This window comes from Crocodylus siamensis, chromosome 2 (genome assembly GCF_052110815.1).
Source record: "Crocodylus siamensis isolate JL-2025a chromosome 2, ASM5211081v1, whole genome shotgun sequence".
Lineage (NCBI taxonomy): Eukaryota > Metazoa > Chordata > Crocodylia > Crocodylidae > Crocodylus > Crocodylus siamensis.
This window is the reverse complement of record NC_143396.1, coordinates 80,289,819-80,308,618: the sequence shown is the minus strand read 5'-3', so window position 1 is coordinate 80,308,618 and position 18,800 is coordinate 80,289,819. Positions and strand designations below refer to the sequence as shown.

The window sequence follows — 18,800 nt, the reverse complement described above, 5'->3', positions numbered from 1 at the left end:
AGTGAAGCACCCTTGTACCCCAACCAGCCCCTCTGCAGCATGCTGAGCCAGGTCAGAGCAACTCCAGGCAGATGGGCTGATCCCCCAGGCCTGCTGCCAGCTGGGGTTGCTCAGCTCAGCTCAACATGTTGTACTGCTTTTTTCTGGTGCGTGTTTTGTGTAAACCTACACATGTAAATGCAGAGCCTAGGAGCAATACACTCCAGCGTGATATGCACCAAAGCTTATTGCTTGGCATCCATCGCACATGTAGATGTACCCACTGGGCATCCCCACAAGTGCACACTAGCGGTTTGCAGCACCACATATCGTGCATGGCTAATTTCCAGTGTGGCAGGTTTTTTTGACACCAGGAGATCCTGGTGTCAAAAAAACCCACACCAGAAAAAAGTGGGGCAGCAGATGTGGCTGCAGATTGCACCACCCGCACCCGGAACCATGCTTTGATTGCTGGCTAGGCTCCACAGGCCCCAATCACTGCCGTTGCAGCCCCAGGGAGACCCCCGGTGAGGCTGCGGGGGCCAGCCCATATGCTGGCCACAGCCTCCCCTAACCCAACCAGGGCAACTCATCTCCTGCCAAAGCACCTGTGCAAGGCAGTTCCCAGGGGAACACCTGTCCCTGGGAAAACGCACGTTCCCACTCAAGAGAACACATCCACTGGATCCAGCGTCCAAGGGACATTTTTGAAGTTGCCATTCTGCACATTCCTCCAACTGCAGTACAGCAGGGCTGGTGAAGGCAGAGCGGCGTCCCTCACTTTAGCCAGGCAACACTAGGGTGTGCACGTCAAAATTGGGCCTGGTGGGGGTGGGGTCACTACCGTCTCTGGTAAATCAAGTTCTTGGCTTAGAGACGAAAGCCTTTACGTTGTGACGCACAACTCCCCCGAACGCCCAGGCCGCAAGCGCCTTCGGTCGCTGCCAGGTGCCAGGCTCGCTCACGCAAGCAACTGCAGTCACACACCCCGCGCATGCGCAGCCCGGCAGCGCACACGAAGCCGCACCCCTCCCCCGGCTTCGGAACCCCAGGCGGCTCCGCCCCCTCCCCCCGCCGGCGCATTTTGATTGGCCCAGCCCGCCGTCACTCCCAACACTCCCACCCGTCCTCCAATGGGCGCTAACCCCGCCTCTTCCCCTTCCGGCGGCGGGGGCCGTTGGGCGGCCGCGCGCCGCCATGGAGGCTAGCCTGACGTGCGCGGTGTGTCTGTCGCTGTTCGAGGAGCCGGTGACGCTGCCGCTCTGCTCTCATAACTTCTGCCGCGGCTGCGTGCTCGAGTGCCTGGCCTCCGCCGAGGGGCCGCCGCCGCCCGCCCGCGGCCCCGGCCCCGCGCGGGGCCAACGCTGCGCCGAGGAGGGCGCGGCGCGCGTGGCCTGCCCGCTGTGCCGCAAACTGTGCCCGCTGCCCAGGGGCGGCGCGGCCGCGCTGCCCGTCAACACCACGCTGGCCGAGGTGGTGAAGCTGTACCGGGCCGAGGCGGAGCGGGAGCCGGGGCGCGGCGAGGAGGCGGCGCGGGCGCTGGGGGGAGCCTGTCGCAAGCACCCAGCGCGGCCGCTGCAGCTGTACTGCCGCCTGTGCTGCCAGGCGGGTTGCGGGCAGTGCGTGTCTGAGCTGCACCAGGGCATCTTCCACTGCGTCAACCTGCTGGACACAGTGTATCAGGAGGAGAAAGTAAGGCCCTCCCCGAGGGGTCTGCCTGCCCAGGCACCCATTAAACTTATTGCTGTGTGATTGCCCTTGGACCCCCTGTGGGTCTGCTTTCTGGCTTCTGGCTGGGGCACTGGGACTGTGCCCAGGAGATTTGGGAAGAGCAATTCCCCACATAAGGACTAGACACCAGAGTGACTCTCTGGCTCTTCCAGCACCTGGTCTCGTAGTGGGTTTTGCCAAAGCAGCTGTCTTAACCAAAAGGAGCTATATTTTTCTTTACTCTCTAGTGTTCCTGGGCTGTGCACGCCCCACAGCTTGGAGGGAGTGCTGGTCACAGCCCTGTTGTTTTGTCAGGGATGGTCCACCTGCAGCATAGTGCCATGTGGGGTGGCACAAGCTGCATGTGTGTGTGTGGCACCTAGCAGGTCAAGAGGGAACAGAAAGGAAGGGAATAGTCTGGAGTACTGTGGCCAGTTTTGACACACCCCTCCCCTTGCAGGAGAGGTATGGACAAATGAGAGTCCAGCGGAGGACAACAAAAATGGTGAGGGAGTGGGGGACATGACTTATGAGGAAAGACTGAAGGAGCTGGGTTGATTTAGTCTAGAGGAGAAGAGGCTGAGAGGTGACTTAGTAGCCTTCAACTACCTGAAGGGTGGTTACAAAGAGGATGGAGCTGAACTGTTCTCAGTGGTAGCAGATAACAGAACAAGGAACAATGCTTTTACATTGCAGCAAGGGAAGTTTAGGTTAGATATTAGGAAGAATTTTCTCACTAGGAGTGTAATAAAGCACTGGAATAGGCTACCCTGAGGGGTTGTAGACTCTCCATCCTTGGAGGTTTTTAAGATCTGGCTAGACCAAGCCTTGTCTGGGATGATCTAGTTGGGGATGGTTCTGCTTTGAGCAGAGGGTTGGACTAGATGACCTCCTGAGGTCCTTTCCAACCCTCACTTTTTATGATTCTAGGGAGGAGAGGGCAGGGAGGAGTGTCTGTGAGGGATCAGGGCAATTTTGTGGCATGCCTGCCAAAGTGATTGACTCACTTCTTTACACACCAGTTTAAGTTCATCCACACACTATCCCTTAGGTTTGTGGTGTGGCCCGATGGAATGAGTACCTGGAGTGGCAAGAGTTTTGTGCTGGATCAAATCTAGGAATTGGTGCTGAAACTAGGGATATGCAAAAGCAGCTCACCACCTGTATACAGGAAACAAATTCATGATCTGATCATGAGGCTTTTAATTGTTTCATATGTATTGAGACTTACATGGATTGTGTTGCCTTTGACATAGTTAAAAGCCCTACTGTATGGTTAAAATACCCTATTTTAATGTAGAGTTATATCAGGTAATAACAATAACCAAGGGCATGGTCAAAAAAATTGGGTCTTCAGGAAAGTTTCAGGACCAGCACCATAGAGAAATAGACCTCTATTCCCATCAATTGGAAAAGATGGCTGAGCCAGGCCTCCCACTTCTTGCTTCAGATCATGCATTCCTTTATAAAGGTGTGCCTAATGTAACTTTTAAGTGCATCTTAGAAGTAGGGGGAAACATCCTTGCTGCTTTTCCCAATGGACCAAACAACAAACAAACAACCTTTTTCCTGGAAGAACCTCCACCTTAGCCTAATCAGGGAAATTATGGAAAACTTTTAGTATGAGTCAAAAATTGACAGGCAGTATAGTGCTTTTAAGTGTCAGTCTAACAATAACACCTCTGCCTGCCCCCAGCCCTTTTGTGTGGACCAAAGTATGCTTGTCATTGTGAAAGGTAATGCAATATAGCTATCATTGCTTGTAGCTTTCTAGCTCAGGGCCCTGGTCTAAGGTAGAAGAGATGTATCTGCTCAGATAGGTAACTTTGAAGTGCAATTTTTTAATTGATATGTTTATGCTAGCATAGCTTATTTGCTGTCTCAACCACAGTATAAGCATTTTAATTGGTATGTCTGCATCGATGAGGCATGAAGAGAGTGTTTGCCGCCTTAACTCGTATATAAAGTTACAACACTTTCAGGTGTAGAAAAGCCGAAGAAATATTATTTTTGAGAAGGAGCTACTAAATGCAAATTTCCCCTTTTTTTCTACACAGCATGCAGGGTTCTTTAAGTGATGTGTTAGAAGCTGAACAGGTGGCAAATACAGGGTTAAAGAGCATCATGTGTTTTTATTAAATTGCACAGATTAACTACATTTTTCAATTTTTATTCTGTAGTTAACCTTTTTCAGTAGTCTGAAAAAAGTAAGAGCAATTAATGAGAAGCTGGAAAAAGAAATATCAAGTCATCAAAAAGCTGCGGAGGTAAGCTAATTATAATGGTCTCTGTAGAGAGGGAGCACTGTTAATTTGCTGCTTAATTCAAGGGGGGTGTGAGAACATTAAAACTCTTGAAAAATGAATTCTGGAACTAACCATTTCACACGGTAGCTATGGCCTATGTTAATCATTTACCCCAAATTTGTAACTGTTGCTATCACCTGAAGGTGATAGTGTAGTCAATACCATAGCAAGGTTCTGGCACTAGTTCATCCAGCAAAGTGTAAAGATAGTAATCAAGGCTTTACTTTTGTAAATTGTTGTGTTTCTAGATGATGATGAACAATGAAGCAGAAATAATTACAATGGAATTTGAAGAAATTTTCAAAACTCTGGAAATGAAAAAAAAGCAATTGCTAGAAGACCTTGAAAATCAAAGAAGTAAGAGGGAGAAAGAGTTACAAATTTGGAAGAAAATGAAGGGAATTCACAAGATAACTATTGAAAATTTCCTGAAGGATTGTGAAAAGCTGGTCGATGAATGTGATCCTCAGCGTTTCTTGGAGGTGATAGCTTTTATATTAATTTTTGATAGTGGTTTTATAATGCTTTTAGAATGCCATGTATAGCTGCGATGTGTGGAGGGGGTGGAGTTTAGATTTTGCCATATTGGTTGGATTAAAGAGAACTATGTATTGTTGTTAAGTCAGTTATGTTTGCCAGTTGAAGAGTTACTATTTTTTTTCCTCCTTTTGTTGGGACAGCCCCTTGAGAAGTCTGTAGTGTGATCTACTCTTGAAAAGGATTTAAATGTTAGGACTCGGATATGTTTGAATCCCATGTTTTCTAGTATAAGATATCAAGGATCTCATTTTATTCAGCCTGTCAACTTTAAAAAACAGTTCTCATCATAACTAAACACTGGTAGATGTTTAAAGCCAGCTTGCTTTTCTTAGCCATTGGTGATGGCTGACATACCAAGAAGTGGTAAATTTAGCATAGACAGAATGGATATACACTGTTGTAGTTTTGCTGCAGTGTGTGGTGGTGTTTTTTTCCAGTCATTGCCAAATTTTTAATTCTATAATAAGCCCATTCTATATCAGATAAATATCTTTTTCACCAATCTCTAGTATTGCCAGATTCATTGTAAACAAAGCTCATTGTCTATAGAAAGAGGATGTTCCAAGTTTTGTGTTGGTTTCTGTTTGCTTTTGCTGCACCATAGCAAGGCTCCTTACTTTGTTTCTCAGAACACCTTATGTCTTTCATAATCTTTAAATTGACAGGACCTAGTCACTTTCAACAATGATGTAGTTATACCATGCCTTTATGTAATAACATAAATCGGGGCTGTCCAACTGGGCAGCTCACTATGGGCACCACTTCCCCCCCCCTGCCCAAATTGCTTTCCTGCTGCTGATACTGGCATCTGAGCTTTTTTACCCGCTTCCACTTCCTACCCGCTTGGGGCTACACAGTGCAGTCCAACATACTAAGAAAGCCCATGGCCCAGGAGACATAGGGCCGCTTCATGACACAGTGAGAGAGAAGTGTGTCTGTGGTGCTTGGAGCACATAGACCAAGCAGCGGGAGGAGGCCACATGGCCTCTCTGATGATGAGGCCACAGGCTACATCTGAAGTTTTGGGTGACACTACACATTTGCTAATTTATATCATTCTCTTTCTCTTGTTTTATTGTGTTCTTACTAACTTAGTTCTTTTTGCTGGTTTTGCTAGAACATCTCCTGAAATTCTGAAGTGTGGTCCGCTTCTTAAAAAGTTTAATTCTGGCAGGGATCTTTCAAAGGCTTGTGTGCTTCCTTCCATAACTTAAAAGAGAATGTGATTTTGAAAATATATTGTGGGGTGTGGGGAGGCTCCTTTCTTTTTGTGGTACCTCTTTTTAATGTTTTTACTTTTTGATAGACCTAGAGGGGGAGAGGGGGTATGGAGGCAGGAAAGTCATAGCCACACTGTGTAGCTCAGTTTTCTGTTACTTGGATTTGGCCTCTAGAAAGGAATCTTACTTTGGCCTAAATACAGAATGCTGCTGGATAAGCAGTTCCCTCAGACCTAGAATGCTGAATATCCCCTGTGCATACTTTTATAGGTAAGTGCTAAAAGGCTTTAATGATAATGAAAAAGTAAAGAATATAGTAAGTTAAATGGTTTACCTGTCACAGGTGTTCCAATAAAGTAATGATTTTCTTCTTCTGAATCTAAAAAACTTCCTTATCACTAATGCTTTTTTTAATTATAGGTGGCATGTGGATTAAATAAAAGGTATGATTTTCTTGTTCTTCTCGGTGTTTGTTTTATATTTTATTAAAGTAATAAGAAACAGCAAAATGATAATTATAGATATCGTGGTGGCAGATGTACACCAGGTACTACAGATGTACTACAGTATATTCATTTATCTGAGCCCTCAGTGTACTAACTAGTAACTACTGATGTTGTGTAACAAATTTGCCTCCTTAAATTTTACTGTATTAAATTTGTGTGCTGTTAAGTTTGGGATATTATCATCATGTTAATTCCTTACAACAGGCTGTGGTTTTGCTTATCTGAACAAATTAAGCTACCCAGATGACTTTTCAGACTATGCTTCCTAAATGAGTTTGGATAACTAAAGATGTTGTAATGTTTAGAAATTTGCCTTAACTGTCAGTTAAATAACAGCTCTTTAGTTGCAAAATATTAACATCATTGACAAATTCTGATATTAAAATTATGAAGTCATACTAAACCTGGACTTTTTGCAATAAGCATTAATTTCAAATTTATAGTGGTCCAATGCTTAGTTGTTTAGTCCTTACTGAAAATTGTGAACAGTGGTAATGATCTAAAATATTTTAACATGGTCATTACCTCCTAATTTTTACACTGTTTTTAGCGTTTTACTGGATTTGGTACATTAGCTTCACTCTTCTTATAACTGGTAAGAATTAAACAAATACTGCTTCAGACTTCTATAGAAATTGGGTTGCATAATTTATCAACCAATCTGGTTTGTTTTTAAGTGTTGATAATTTTATGTAACATTTGACTTTTAGGGCATGTCTGTACCCTCCAAAGGACTGTGCTAGCCAATACAGCCACACAATATATGCCACATTCCAGAACAGTTTTAACATAGCTGCCTTGGTGTGGCATTGAATGCTCACCAGTAAACTTATTTTATTGCACCAGAAAGAGAAAGTAATTACTTGCTGTCCTTGAACTGAAACACTTAACCCACATGAGCACGGCCTACCGTATCCTCTTAATATTAATACTAGTTTTCTTCTTTGTCCATGAATATCTTGTCAATACATCTCACTGCTCCATTTGAATATTTTGCAACCTGTTTCTAATTTAAAATCTGTACTTTAGCTTAGTAGATGTCAGGCTGCTCTGAGACTACAACATTTAGTTTCTGAGGGAACAGAGTGTTTTGGACCTATGTTGCCTGGTCATGCAGCCATTATCGATGAAATAACTATCAAGAACTTTGAATAAAGAAATTCTGAGATATGCAAAACAGAATTTTCTCCAATTCCATATAAAATTTACTTCAGAGCATCTAGAATTGCATATCTGGCATGCATCAATCAATGCATCTCCAGCAAAACCAAGGAAGAAAAACTTCCACTCTACTCGGCATTGGTGAGACCACAGGTGGAGTACTGCATCCAGTTTTGGGCACAGCACTTCAACAAGGACATTGAAAAGCTTAAGAGAGCCCAGAGAAGCCCATTTGATCAGAACCTTGCATAGCAAGCCATACAAGGAAAGGCTGAGTGATCTGGGACTCTTCAGCCTGAAGAAGAGACGGTTGAGAGGGGACTTGGTAGCATCTATATCGGGGGTGTACATCATGGGTTTGGTGAACAGTGGTTCACCTGGGCACCCTCGGGGAAAACCAGGTGCAATGGTCACAAACTCCTGGAAGACCATTTTCAGGCTCAGTGTTAGGAAAAACTTCTTCACATCTAGAGTGTCCAGACAGTTGAATAAGCTCCCTCCAGAGATGGTACAGTCAGTCACCTACCCTGAAAATCTTCAAGAGGAAACTGGACAGTCACCTTGCTGGGGTCACTTGATCCCAGTTGTCTTTCCTGCTTGGTGCAGGAGGGCTGACCAAGCGATTTTTTTCCGAGGTCCTTTCCAGCCTACATTCTATTAATCTATAAATTTCCTTTCACCTAATTTACTGAGCAGAGGGAGTATTTCTAGTCTTCTGGGTTATTGTTTTAATGAATTGGAACCCTGAATGTTGCAGTTCATACACATTTGTTCAATCAGTTGTAATGTATGGCATCGACAAGTTTGATGTTATGGAGTACATACAGTACCTTTGTTAATTTCAGGTTTGTATACACGCAAATACCATATAGCTCCTTAAAGTTTTGTATTAAAATGTTTGATACTTAAGAGGGTAATACATCTTTAAAAAAAAAAAGAGGTAAAAGTGAAAGTTGAAAATGGAACTGTTTACAATTCTGCTGTGATACCTTTAGCAATTACTTCTGAAGAGGTATGTGGAATTTGAGTTCAGGAACAGATTTAACTGTGCTGATTTCCTGAATTACCACTCCGAATACTGCACATTCAAAGAAAAGATATCAACTCTTTTGTTCTTGATGAATTGGTTGTTCCAGGAGAACTGAATTGTACATTCTGAGACTTGCAGTTTCTTTTTATTCATTGGTTGTATATTTAGCATTTCTCAGTAGAATGACAAGTTTCCTTGCTGTTTTGTGGTTTGGCAGAAGTAGTAATTCTAAAAAAATAACATTAAGAATAATGTAGTCTGACAGTAGGTATGTTAACCTGTTTGTGCCCAATTTCATTATGTCCCATCTTTAAGCATTGATGCATATGGTGAACAAAACTAAGTGCTTAAGTAATGAGATCATAACATTTCAAAGAAAAAAAAATCTCTCTTAGGCTGAAACTGTTGCCATGTATACAGCTAAAAGCACTAACCCTTTCAGACTCTGAAGCATGGTTTCTCTGAGGAATAGACAATCCATAACACATTATACAATCGTAGAAAACTAGGGTTGGCAGGGACCTCAGGGTGTTACGTAGTCCAGTCCCCTGCTTCGAGCAGGATTGTTCCCAAATATATCATCCTAACCAAGGCTTTCTCTATCTGGATCTGAAAAACCTCTAAAGCTTGAGACTCCATAGTTTCATAGTTTTATAGTTTCTAGGGTCGGAAGGGACCTGAGTAGATCATCTAGTCCGACCCCCTGCCATGGGAGGAAAGAGTACTGGGGTCAGACGACCCCAGCAAGGTGTACATCTAACCTCTTAAAGACCCCCAGGGTAGGAGCCAGCACCACTTCTCTTGGAAGTTGGTTCCAGATCCTAGCCGCCCTGACTGTGAAGTAGCGCCTCCTGATATCTAGCCTAAATCTACCCTCTGCCAGCTTGTGACCGTTATTCCTGGTCACTCCTGGCACTGCACGGGGGAACAGGGACTTCCCTAGTGCCTGCTGGTCCCCCCTGACTAGTTTGTAACAGGCCACTAGATTCCCCCCTCAGCCTTCTCTTTTGGAGGCTGAACAGGCTCAGGTCCCGTAGCCTCTCCTTGTAGGGCCTGCCCTGTTGCCCCCTGATCATGTGAGTGGCCCTCCTCTGGACCCTCTCCATGTTGTCCACATCCCTGTTAAAGTGTGGCGCCCAGAACTGGACACAGTACTCCAGCTGCGGCCTGACCAGTGCCTCTGAGTAGCCTGTTTCAGTGCTTTATGACTATCCTCCTCATGAGAGAGAAGTTTTTTCCTAGTAAACTTCTCCCCTGCGGCAACTTGAAATGATTGGTTCTTGTTCTATCATCTTTCATTACTGGATGCGTCTACATGTGATATTAATGCAACACAATAAACTGTGGTGTAGTTTGTGCTAGAGTTTATTGCTGCGGAGGGGCTAGCTGTGGCACAAAGGTGCTCCAGCGTGGGGCTAGCTGGCAGGCAGCCCCTGCACTGTAGTAGCCTCCTGCCCCAGCCAGCTCCAGTCACTGTCTGCATGTGTGTTGCAGTGGAGTAAATAACTCCATCCTACTTGGATCATACTTGTGTTGGGCAGTGCTATCCTACGGCAGAGTTTGTTTACTCTGGCCAAATAGGGGCGCACGTATAGACATGACACCTTTACTGCAGAGCTAATTAGTCAACTCTGCAGTAAAGTAAATGTGCCCACTGGGAACAGTCTGCCTCCATCCTCTTTGGAACCACCCTTCAGGTAATTGAAGCCCTCCAGGCTATTAAATCTCCCCATAGTCTTCTCTTACCCAGACTAAATAAGCCCTGTTCTGTCAGCCTCTCCTCACAAGTGTACCCCCTAGCCATTTTCACTGCCCTCTACTGGACTTTCCAGCCATATCCTTTATGTAGTGGGGGGCCCAAAACTGTACTTCAGTACTTCAGATATGGCCTCACCAGTGCTGAACAGAGGGAAGTAATCATTTCCCTCAATCTGCTGGCAACTCTCGTACTAATGCAGCCCACTATGCTGTTAGCCATCTTTGCAACAAGGGCACACTGTTGGATCATATTCAGCTTTTTCTCCACTAACCCCCGGGTCCTTTTTCTATAGGAAGATCTAAATTCTAAATCAAGATCTTCTCATTTATTTAGTCAACAGATCTTAAAAAAGAAATTCAGGATTTGCTTTCCATCTACAGACTGCTTCCTATTCATTTTATATTAAGTTCATATGAGCTTTTTATTTTCATTTATTTTCCAGAATGAAGACTCAGCTTGACCTGATGCACATAGCATCTAGCTATGAAAAAGAACCAGAGTATACCCAAAAGCAAATGGATATTAAATCTGTAGTTAAGGAAATACTGGCCTTGCAGCTAACTCCAGTTGAACACTGCATTGTTAAAGGTAGTCTCATTAACTGCGTTATTTTTGTATAGTGCATATTTTATCATCTTGCAGCACATATATGAGATTTCATACTAAAACAGTACTTCCTTTCATGCTGAAAAAGGAAAGTTATTTTAGTTGTCTGTCTTTGACAATTGTGTAATGAAAAATTAGCACGAATGTGCTTTATGTATCATACTGTATATTTTTTAATTGGTCTTATTTTTTCTCTACTCTTAGATGATTTTTCTTCTGGAGGAAATGAAAGCTTACCTGGGAATTTTGTATTTAAAAATAGTGTAAAACATTGGAAAGACCAGAAGACCATACACAAGACATTTTATGTAAGTTCTTGTGTACAAGATTTACAACATACTTTAATTTTAAAAGTCTTGCTGTGTTTTGGCCTTGTTTGTTAAAATGTGCTGTGTCTGTGATAAAACATTTTTACAGCCTGTAGCAGGACAAGAGGAAACATTCACTGATGGCGGTGGGATCTGTACTCGCTTGATGTCAATATCAGGAATGTTGGCGTTTCAAAATATGAGTCCTGAGGTAAGAATATACTGCTCAGTTATCAATTCCTGGGCTATTAAGCACACTGATTCAGACTTGTTCTGTGTCCATTCCACAGCCTTTTCCTGGAATGTGAAACAAGCTCCACTGCTTTTGTTCTTGTTTAATTGATCACCTAATCAATCTGTTCAGCTGCTCTTTGAAATATTAGGGATCTATTTTACTTCAGTCCACTGCCCATTACAGTTGCTCACTAGTAAAATCAAATGGCTTAATCGAGAGGGTAGTACAACTCTTTTTGTTCAGCTTTCACTTTCAAGTAATCTCAACTTAGGAAAGAAAGCCATGTTCATATGGCAGGATGAATGTATTACCTTTTAATATATTCAGATCTCTGTCTGTCTCCAGAAATATTTTTTTTAAAAAGATAAAGTTAATAGAGCATTTCTTTTTTGATGTCTTTCACTTTATGTAATCAAGGTTGTAACTCAAGCTACAGATTTTTAAACCACTGGTTCCAGTGATGGGACCATTGCATCACTTGTATAGTAGGTCAGGTATACACAGTATGCCAAGACCCAATTTCTTCTGACTGTAGTTATTTGAAAGGGTTTCTCTCAGTTGTACTCAGTTTCATCAGCTGCACTGAATTTTGGCTGATTCAAAAAGTTTTGCCCAACTTCTTTCTGTGGCGGATGGAAAAATGTTTTCCAATTTTGTTGTTCATTTGGCAAGAGATACTGCCTCTTCTGTTCCTTATTACTAAAGATTTTATTCGCCTTAAATTCCTACCCAGTAAAGAATTTATGTTGTGGATACTAATATATCCCTGCTTAACTTCATACTTCTGAGCTATCTACTTTGGCTTGCAGAATGAATGAACCTAAATGTAGATATGATCTGAAAGGTGGGTTTTGTCCCTTAATGACTTCTTCTAAATCAAATCTTTTCAGTGTGCAAGTAGAAAGGCATTTTCCAGAAACCCTATTTTACTCTCTGAATCCAGGTGTGTCTAAATCTGTCTTTTAAAATTGGTTGACATTTTATTGGCAATGTGTATGCCAGAATAAAACCAGTTCTACCCTAAAGCTGCTTATCAAAGGTATGTAAAGCACTAACTTTATTTTAGTCAGTAAAGTAGCACCTATGATGTGAGCTTCAGGGAGAGGTGTGAAGAGGGACTGGATAATGTCTAACCTGTGGCCTGCTGATTTAGAGCCAGGAGATGCAGGTTCAGACCCGCTCTCTGAACAAAGAAGCCCTAGAACTTGCGACTTCTGGGTATGTCCAGCCTTCCCCCCGCCCCCTCTCTTCTTTCCAACTGTCCTGCTAGTCATGGGCATTTACTTAGCTACAATACTGGGACTTGCCTAGAGTTGCATGTTAGACCTGAGCAAGTGAATGGGGCCATGTCTGTTCCTAGCCAGAGGACAGCCCTACTGCATGCTTAACAGCTATTTGAACACTTGCTTATTCACACATCACCTTGAATAGTGTTGTAAACTGCATGTAAATGCTAAAAATGTCTCTTGTCTGTCAGGGTAACTGTCGTGCATATAAAGTAAAATAGGATTAGCTGCTTTGGGCATCTTTACACGTGGCGGGGGACCCGGCCCTCAGGAGCTGCTCTAGGTAAAGCGTCCACAGTGTCTCGTATTCAGCATCCCATGCTTCAACATGGTGGTGGGGACACTTCAGCTAGCTTTAGTTAAAGCACCCCACTGCCATTTTGAAGCACAGGAACGCTGAAAACATGTGATGCCAAGTTGGAGTGTGCTAATTAGCATGGTCAACAGATTTGATTACTCAAGTCTGCTCTGGCACGTGCTAACTAGCAGGCGTCCAGCATGTATGAAGGTCGCCTTAGTTTTCAAACCAAGCCAACCTGGCCAGTGGTTGCGTGATTGATCAAATGAGTCTTCTGTGTGCAGTTTTGATTGTACACCTTGTTAATTTCTGAAGTGCTCCTTTCAGTTTTTGCCAAAGGTATCTCAAATAGTTCATCTAATTCTATCTACCAATATTTTAATTGCACCCATACACCCATTCTTGGGATACTTTTCTGTGGTTTCTTGATATAAAAAGGTTTTTATCAGGTAAAACATAACTTTAAAAATCGTTTGAAGCATCAAATAACAGTAAATTGGAATCAAGTTTTTCATTCACAAGTATTTTAGATTTAAGTATGCCAGAGCTTCTATTTGAAATTTATTGCGAAAATCAGAACTAGTTAGTACTTCAACTTCTGGTCAACATATTTGTATGTAGTCTCATAGTCAGGTATTTATCTTAGCTGCCCAGGACCCTATTGATCTTTATTTAGGTAGCTTAGATATTAGACTGTTTAAAAATATGGATGTCTTCTAAGCATACATTTACCTTCTGTTGCCCTTCATACACTACCATCAAAATGCTTAAAATGCTGAAAGTAGTCCTGTCCCTCTCAAAAGTGTCAAAGTATATAAACGCAATAAATTTAAAAAATAGCTGCAACATATTATTTAAAAAGTTTATAGTCTTAGCTGACTGCTTTTTCAGCATACTAAGCAATGTTATTCTTTTCTATTATTGTAGGAACTACGCTATAAACATTATATGGTCCATCGGAAAACATCAGATCAGATTAAGATGCCTACTGCACATGTGAATAAAAAGCATAAGTTTGTGATTGGCTCTTTGAAGAGTGCATCAGCAGCAGTTTCTCATTTTTGTTCATCTGCAAAAGTGAAAGATACAGAGAGAATGAAAACAGAAAAATTAGAAAGAGAAAAAGCTTTTGATAACTCTAGCGTTACCAGTTCCTGTAGTCAAGGATTCAGCATTCCACCTGTGAACAGGGATTTCCCTGTAGTATGCAGTGACTTCAAGTTACTTAATGGGACAGGATCTCAAGAAGTGAGCAAACACTCTCCACCATCAGACGAATCAACGAGCTCAGTAGCTAAAGACAAAGTACAAATGCCTCAATCATCTGAAAAGCAAACGTGTTTCAGTATTGCACATAGTTTACCACAGTTAGCAACAGCATCTGACACAATTTTAAATTCAACTGACAGACTTCAAGCTTCATCTTTTGTCCTTGGTTCAGGTGATGACTCGCTACCCAAGTTCAATAAGGCTGCAGCTACAGTGTCCTTCCAAAAGGCAAACAGTGAATCAGTTTTCCCTACTTTTTATTTGGGAAACTGTAACACCCAAGTTAAAATGGATAATCAAGAAGAAAATAAGGATACAAAGCTAAGTTTAACCAAGGCTAAAGATTCTGCTAGTTCTGCCAGTCATAACCTAGGATCAGCTGACAATGGAAAGCCATTTTTTTCATTTACCTTTGGCAATTCGGAAGACTTTTTTACAGTATCTAAACTCAACAGTTCATCAAAGGCTTCACCATTTTCTTCATGCTTTAATGAGAAGCTAGCTGAACAAAGTACAGTACTTCAGACAGGTACAGAGAAAAACAGTTCTGCAAACAAAACACTAGAACCTAAGTGGCTAAAATCACCAACATTATTTTCATGGGAACAGACTACTTTTAACACTCCAGAAGTTACCACAACTTGTATAACATCCAGTGTTGCCAGAGGGAAGAATGATGGTTCCAGGACTCCCCCTCCCTTTGATGATGATATATTTTCCTTCTCAAATAACTGTCCCCTAGAATGTAAATCTTCACCTCTCTTTACATTTGGAAGCACTGTCAAAAGTAGCCCAGATTCAGTAGCTTCTTCCTCAATGTTGTTTTTATCTCATAAGAATACAAATGAAAATGAAAAAATTAAACTGGGATCTGACAAAATGTGTCCTGTTGCAGAAGCTTCTATGCCTCCAGTATGTAAACTGGCCGTTTCTGAACTTAGTCCAAAGGGTAGCAGTACGTTTTTTTCTTTAGACATATCTGTGAAGACTGAAGAAGCAGTTGCTCAGCAAAATGCTCTGTGTAGTTCTCCTACAGCTAACCCTTTGTTTACAACAGACCTTTCTGTTAAAGGAGGCAAGACCTGTTCCACTCCAGGGGCTGCATCAGCACAATCACAAATAGAGCTGAAGGTTGCAGATGACAGCAGTGTAGTTGTTGCTAATAAATGTAAGTCACACCAAGATTTAGGAGAGATTTCTAAGAAGGAGGATGAACTTGAATCTCTTCTGCTTCAAAATGCAGCTCACCTTGACCCTGTCACAGCTCCGCTTGCAGTAGAAAAGGGAGGTGAAGCACCAAATGATGCATTCTCTGATATAGAAGAGCTAAGCCAAGCATCCATCTCCAGTGACTGTAGTAGCGCATCAGAATATTTTTCTGTTGCTGAAGACAAAGTATCTGTTAGTAGAAAGTCAGGCACATGCAACAGAGAATGAAGTACAAGAGACTTTCCTTCGAGGTAAATGATATTTAGGTATCTGTTGGTATATGATGGTATCAAGGAAATACTGCTGCTAGGATGCATAGCCAGTTAAAAAGGGGATATCCTAAGGGTTTTTAGTGCTTTTTTTCTCTGTTAATCTTACTGGAAATGGGGGTCTGTACTAAAGACACACATGCCATATTAACTAATAAATTCAAGTGAAATTATTAGTAGGGATATTGTTTTCAGGGTACGATTTAACACTACTGAATGTTAACCTTCAAGACAGTCTTCCTGTGTTTAAATATAATTAATTCCCAATGAAGACTCAATACTCTTAGGAGGCATTATCTGTACTTGAAGCTGGAATCTTGTAAAAGCATTAGACATATGGATTGTTCTCTCACTGTTGGTTCTCCATGCTATATTTAACATAAGATGTAGATAAAAACGTTTGAAGTATGTCACTGTATTTTACTGTAGTACTTACTAAAAAGAGCATTTTGACTTCTCCCAAGCCTTTCAGTAATAATGTGTCTGAATTAGTCTTTTAACATGATTCTCACTTTTGGTATATACTGGTGGAAAATATCTACTACACTCTTACAAAATGCAATCCTAAATCCACAGGAACTATTGTAGATACTGCAAGTGGAGTGTTTGATCTACATATCCTGTCAATATGTTGTCTAGAGAGAGAGAGTGGTTTTAACTGTTGTATCAAATTACTTACTGAGGCTAGAGTAATCTAATGAAATTGTAGTTAATATGATACTGGCTAGAGATAAAACCTATTACCTTCAGCTATATGCCACCTCCAAACAATTATTAACTATGAGAACCTAGAAACTTCCATACTGGGTCAAATCAGAGATCTGCTTAGCCAAGTAAATGATATCTAGTAAGGCTTATACCCAGTACTTCAAAGGAAAGATTAAGAACATTGTTGTGGGAAGATGTAGTTTAACAGCTGACTTAAGTCTTGAAACATATTCTGTCAGAATGGTTCATGTAAGCTGTCCTGAGCATTTGTTGGGAAGAACAGCACATACATTGAATAAATAAACTGTAGATATTCTTGTTATCCCTGTCTACTCCCTTTTTGAATCATGCAGAATTTCATTTTGGCCTTTGTCACTTAATACTTTTTCCACACAATACCTAATTATTACTGAGTTTAAATAAGAAATTCTAATTCTGAATTGATCATCTTTCAATCTCATTTGTTTTGTGTTCTAAGATCACAGAAATTCCCAATGCTATTTTATATATTTCTGTCATGTTCCATCCCATTCATCTCCTACTTAAAGTAAACAAACCCATTTTTTTCTCATCACTTGTTCCATTCTTACCCTTTAATCTCTCTTCTCTAAATCACTTTCTAATTCTGTGATATTATTTTGATGGGGAATGACTAGTAGTGGTCACCCCACCTGCTAGCTTTGCTTTATATAGTCATCTGTTGATTTTGCAGTCTATTTGTCAGAGATTACTGAAAGCTTCAAACTTGTTTAAAAAAAATGAAATCGCCATAGGCAGAGGAGTAATCATGGAGCTAGAGGGAGATATATGGGTACATAGAAGGAATATGTTTTAAGTTACAGAAGGAGTCAAATTGAGGTCTCTATTTCTGAGAGCTCCTTAAATCAGAATGCTAGCCTTATAATTAGAAGACTACATTCAGTTGCATCCAGCAACTGTCTTGGATTTAAACACTCATAGCAGGGAAAAATTGTAAGATGAATAACAAGTAAAATAAGGAATATAAAATATGTTTTGCATGTCTTTCTTCACAGGAGAGAATGTGAAGGCCAAAGCAGTTTATTCAGAAACCTAAATAAAGTGTTTGGTAAAAATGATCTAAGACTGGTTTTGTATTTATGATGTTTTGATAAACCATGCTATATATGGTACATGATTCTCCATTCATTTAAATAGCTATAATGACATACTTGTAATCGCTGGTTATTTTAAAACCACCAATTTGCCCCTTTCAAATTGGGATAATTTTTGCTCTGACACATTCTTTGATTCACTGCTGACAACACAGAGAGTTAGATCTGACATGCGTAGACGAGCCCTACGAATGGAAAATTCCAGAGCATGCCCAGCACGTGCCCCCTGGATGACTTGAAGGCTGTCAATCATGCCTGACCTACTTTTCTACCATACGCATGCTCAGTAGTGGCAGAGATGTGAAGCAATCTGACACGCACATGCTCAGTTCTAACCGCAGCATGACTTCATAAGACTAGAAAATTCTTCTGAGTAAGCAATCTGATTGGCCACTTGGTTGCCATAAAAGACATGGGGGCCCCTCCCAAGTGGGGGCGGTTAGCAAAAGAGAGAGTGAGCGAGAGTTTTTGGGTTCTGACAGCGGTGCTGACAGAAAAAGATTCGTCCTGAGAGCAGAGGCTGCGGCTGCAGGGACTGCTCTTTAGGAGGGCTTTAAGCCCACTGGTCTCCTGTCCAAACCTGAGAGCAGAGGCTGCTATCGCAGGGACTGCTTCTCAGGAGGGAGAACACGCTCAACCTGCAAACAGATACTGCCTTGGCAGAGACTGTCTCGCAGGGAAGAGACCCTGACCTGACCTGAGAGAAGAGGCTGCGGCTGCAGGGACTGCTCCTCAGGAGGGCTTTAAGCCCACCGGTCTTCTCACCATGTGGTTTCGCAATTCGTTTTCAACCTCGTATCGATTTTTGTATACTGATCTGGCTACCGACCCAATTTCTGTCTTCAGCCTCGACCACGATCCCAATTCTCGACCATTGGCTACGGTATCAACATCTCATCTCAGCTTTTGACCTTGGCACCGTCTTCGACCATCTCTTCTCGTTGTCCACGTTGGACTTGCGTCACAACGTTCTATGCATTACAGTTTTGTTATTCGTTCTTCCAATTAATAAGCTGTTGACCAGCCCTGGGACTATCGAGTTGGGCAGCCGCACCTATCCTTCGGGGTAGAACGCAAGGGCTCAGCTCGGGAACCCCGTGGGCCAACAGTCTCCTTTTGTTGTTCATGTTCGTTTATTGTAACTGAAGCAAGAATTCTGCCTACGCTCCAAAGCGTAAGTTAATAAATCCATCTACTTTGAAACCACACGAGTCCCATACCGCTCAGACTCCTCGCTGCTAATCCCACCTGTTCTGATCCAATACCAC

The 18,800-nt window shown here is 42.1% G+C and overlaps 1 protein-coding gene across 1 annotated transcript; it reads left to right on the top strand.

The window, feature by feature from the left end:
- Positions 1–1,153: 1,153 nt before the first annotated feature.
- On the top strand, positions 1,154–17,496 carry LOC149870439 (uncharacterized). Its single transcript, XM_090036236.1, has 8 exons — positions 1,154–1,671; positions 3,870–3,956; positions 4,244–4,477; positions 6,176–6,198; positions 10,654–10,799; positions 11,022–11,125; positions 11,235–11,336; positions 13,872–17,496. The coding sequence occupies exons 1-8, from the start codon at positions 1,177–1,179 to the stop codon at positions 15,648–15,650; spliced, it is 2,970 nt and encodes a 989-aa protein (XP_089892362.1). The 5' UTR covers positions 1,154–1,176; the 3' UTR covers positions 15,651–17,496.
- The last annotated feature ends 1,304 nt before the right edge of the window (positions 17,497–18,800 follow it).

Excerpts from the sequence above, each read along its gene's own strand:
- LOC149870439 (XM_090036236.1), top strand. The coding sequence starts at position 1,177 with ATGGAGGCTAGCCTGACGTGCGCGGTGTGTCTGTCGCTGTTCGAGGAG. Across the intron at positions 1,672-3,869 it reads CAGTGTATCAGGAGGAGAAA|TTAACCTTTTTCAGTAGTCT; the intron begins GTAAGGCCCTCC and ends TTTATTCTGTAG. Across the intron at positions 11,126-11,234 it reads CCATACACAAGACATTTTAT|CCTGTAGCAGGACAAGAGGA; the intron begins GTAAGTTCTTGT and ends ACATTTTTACAG.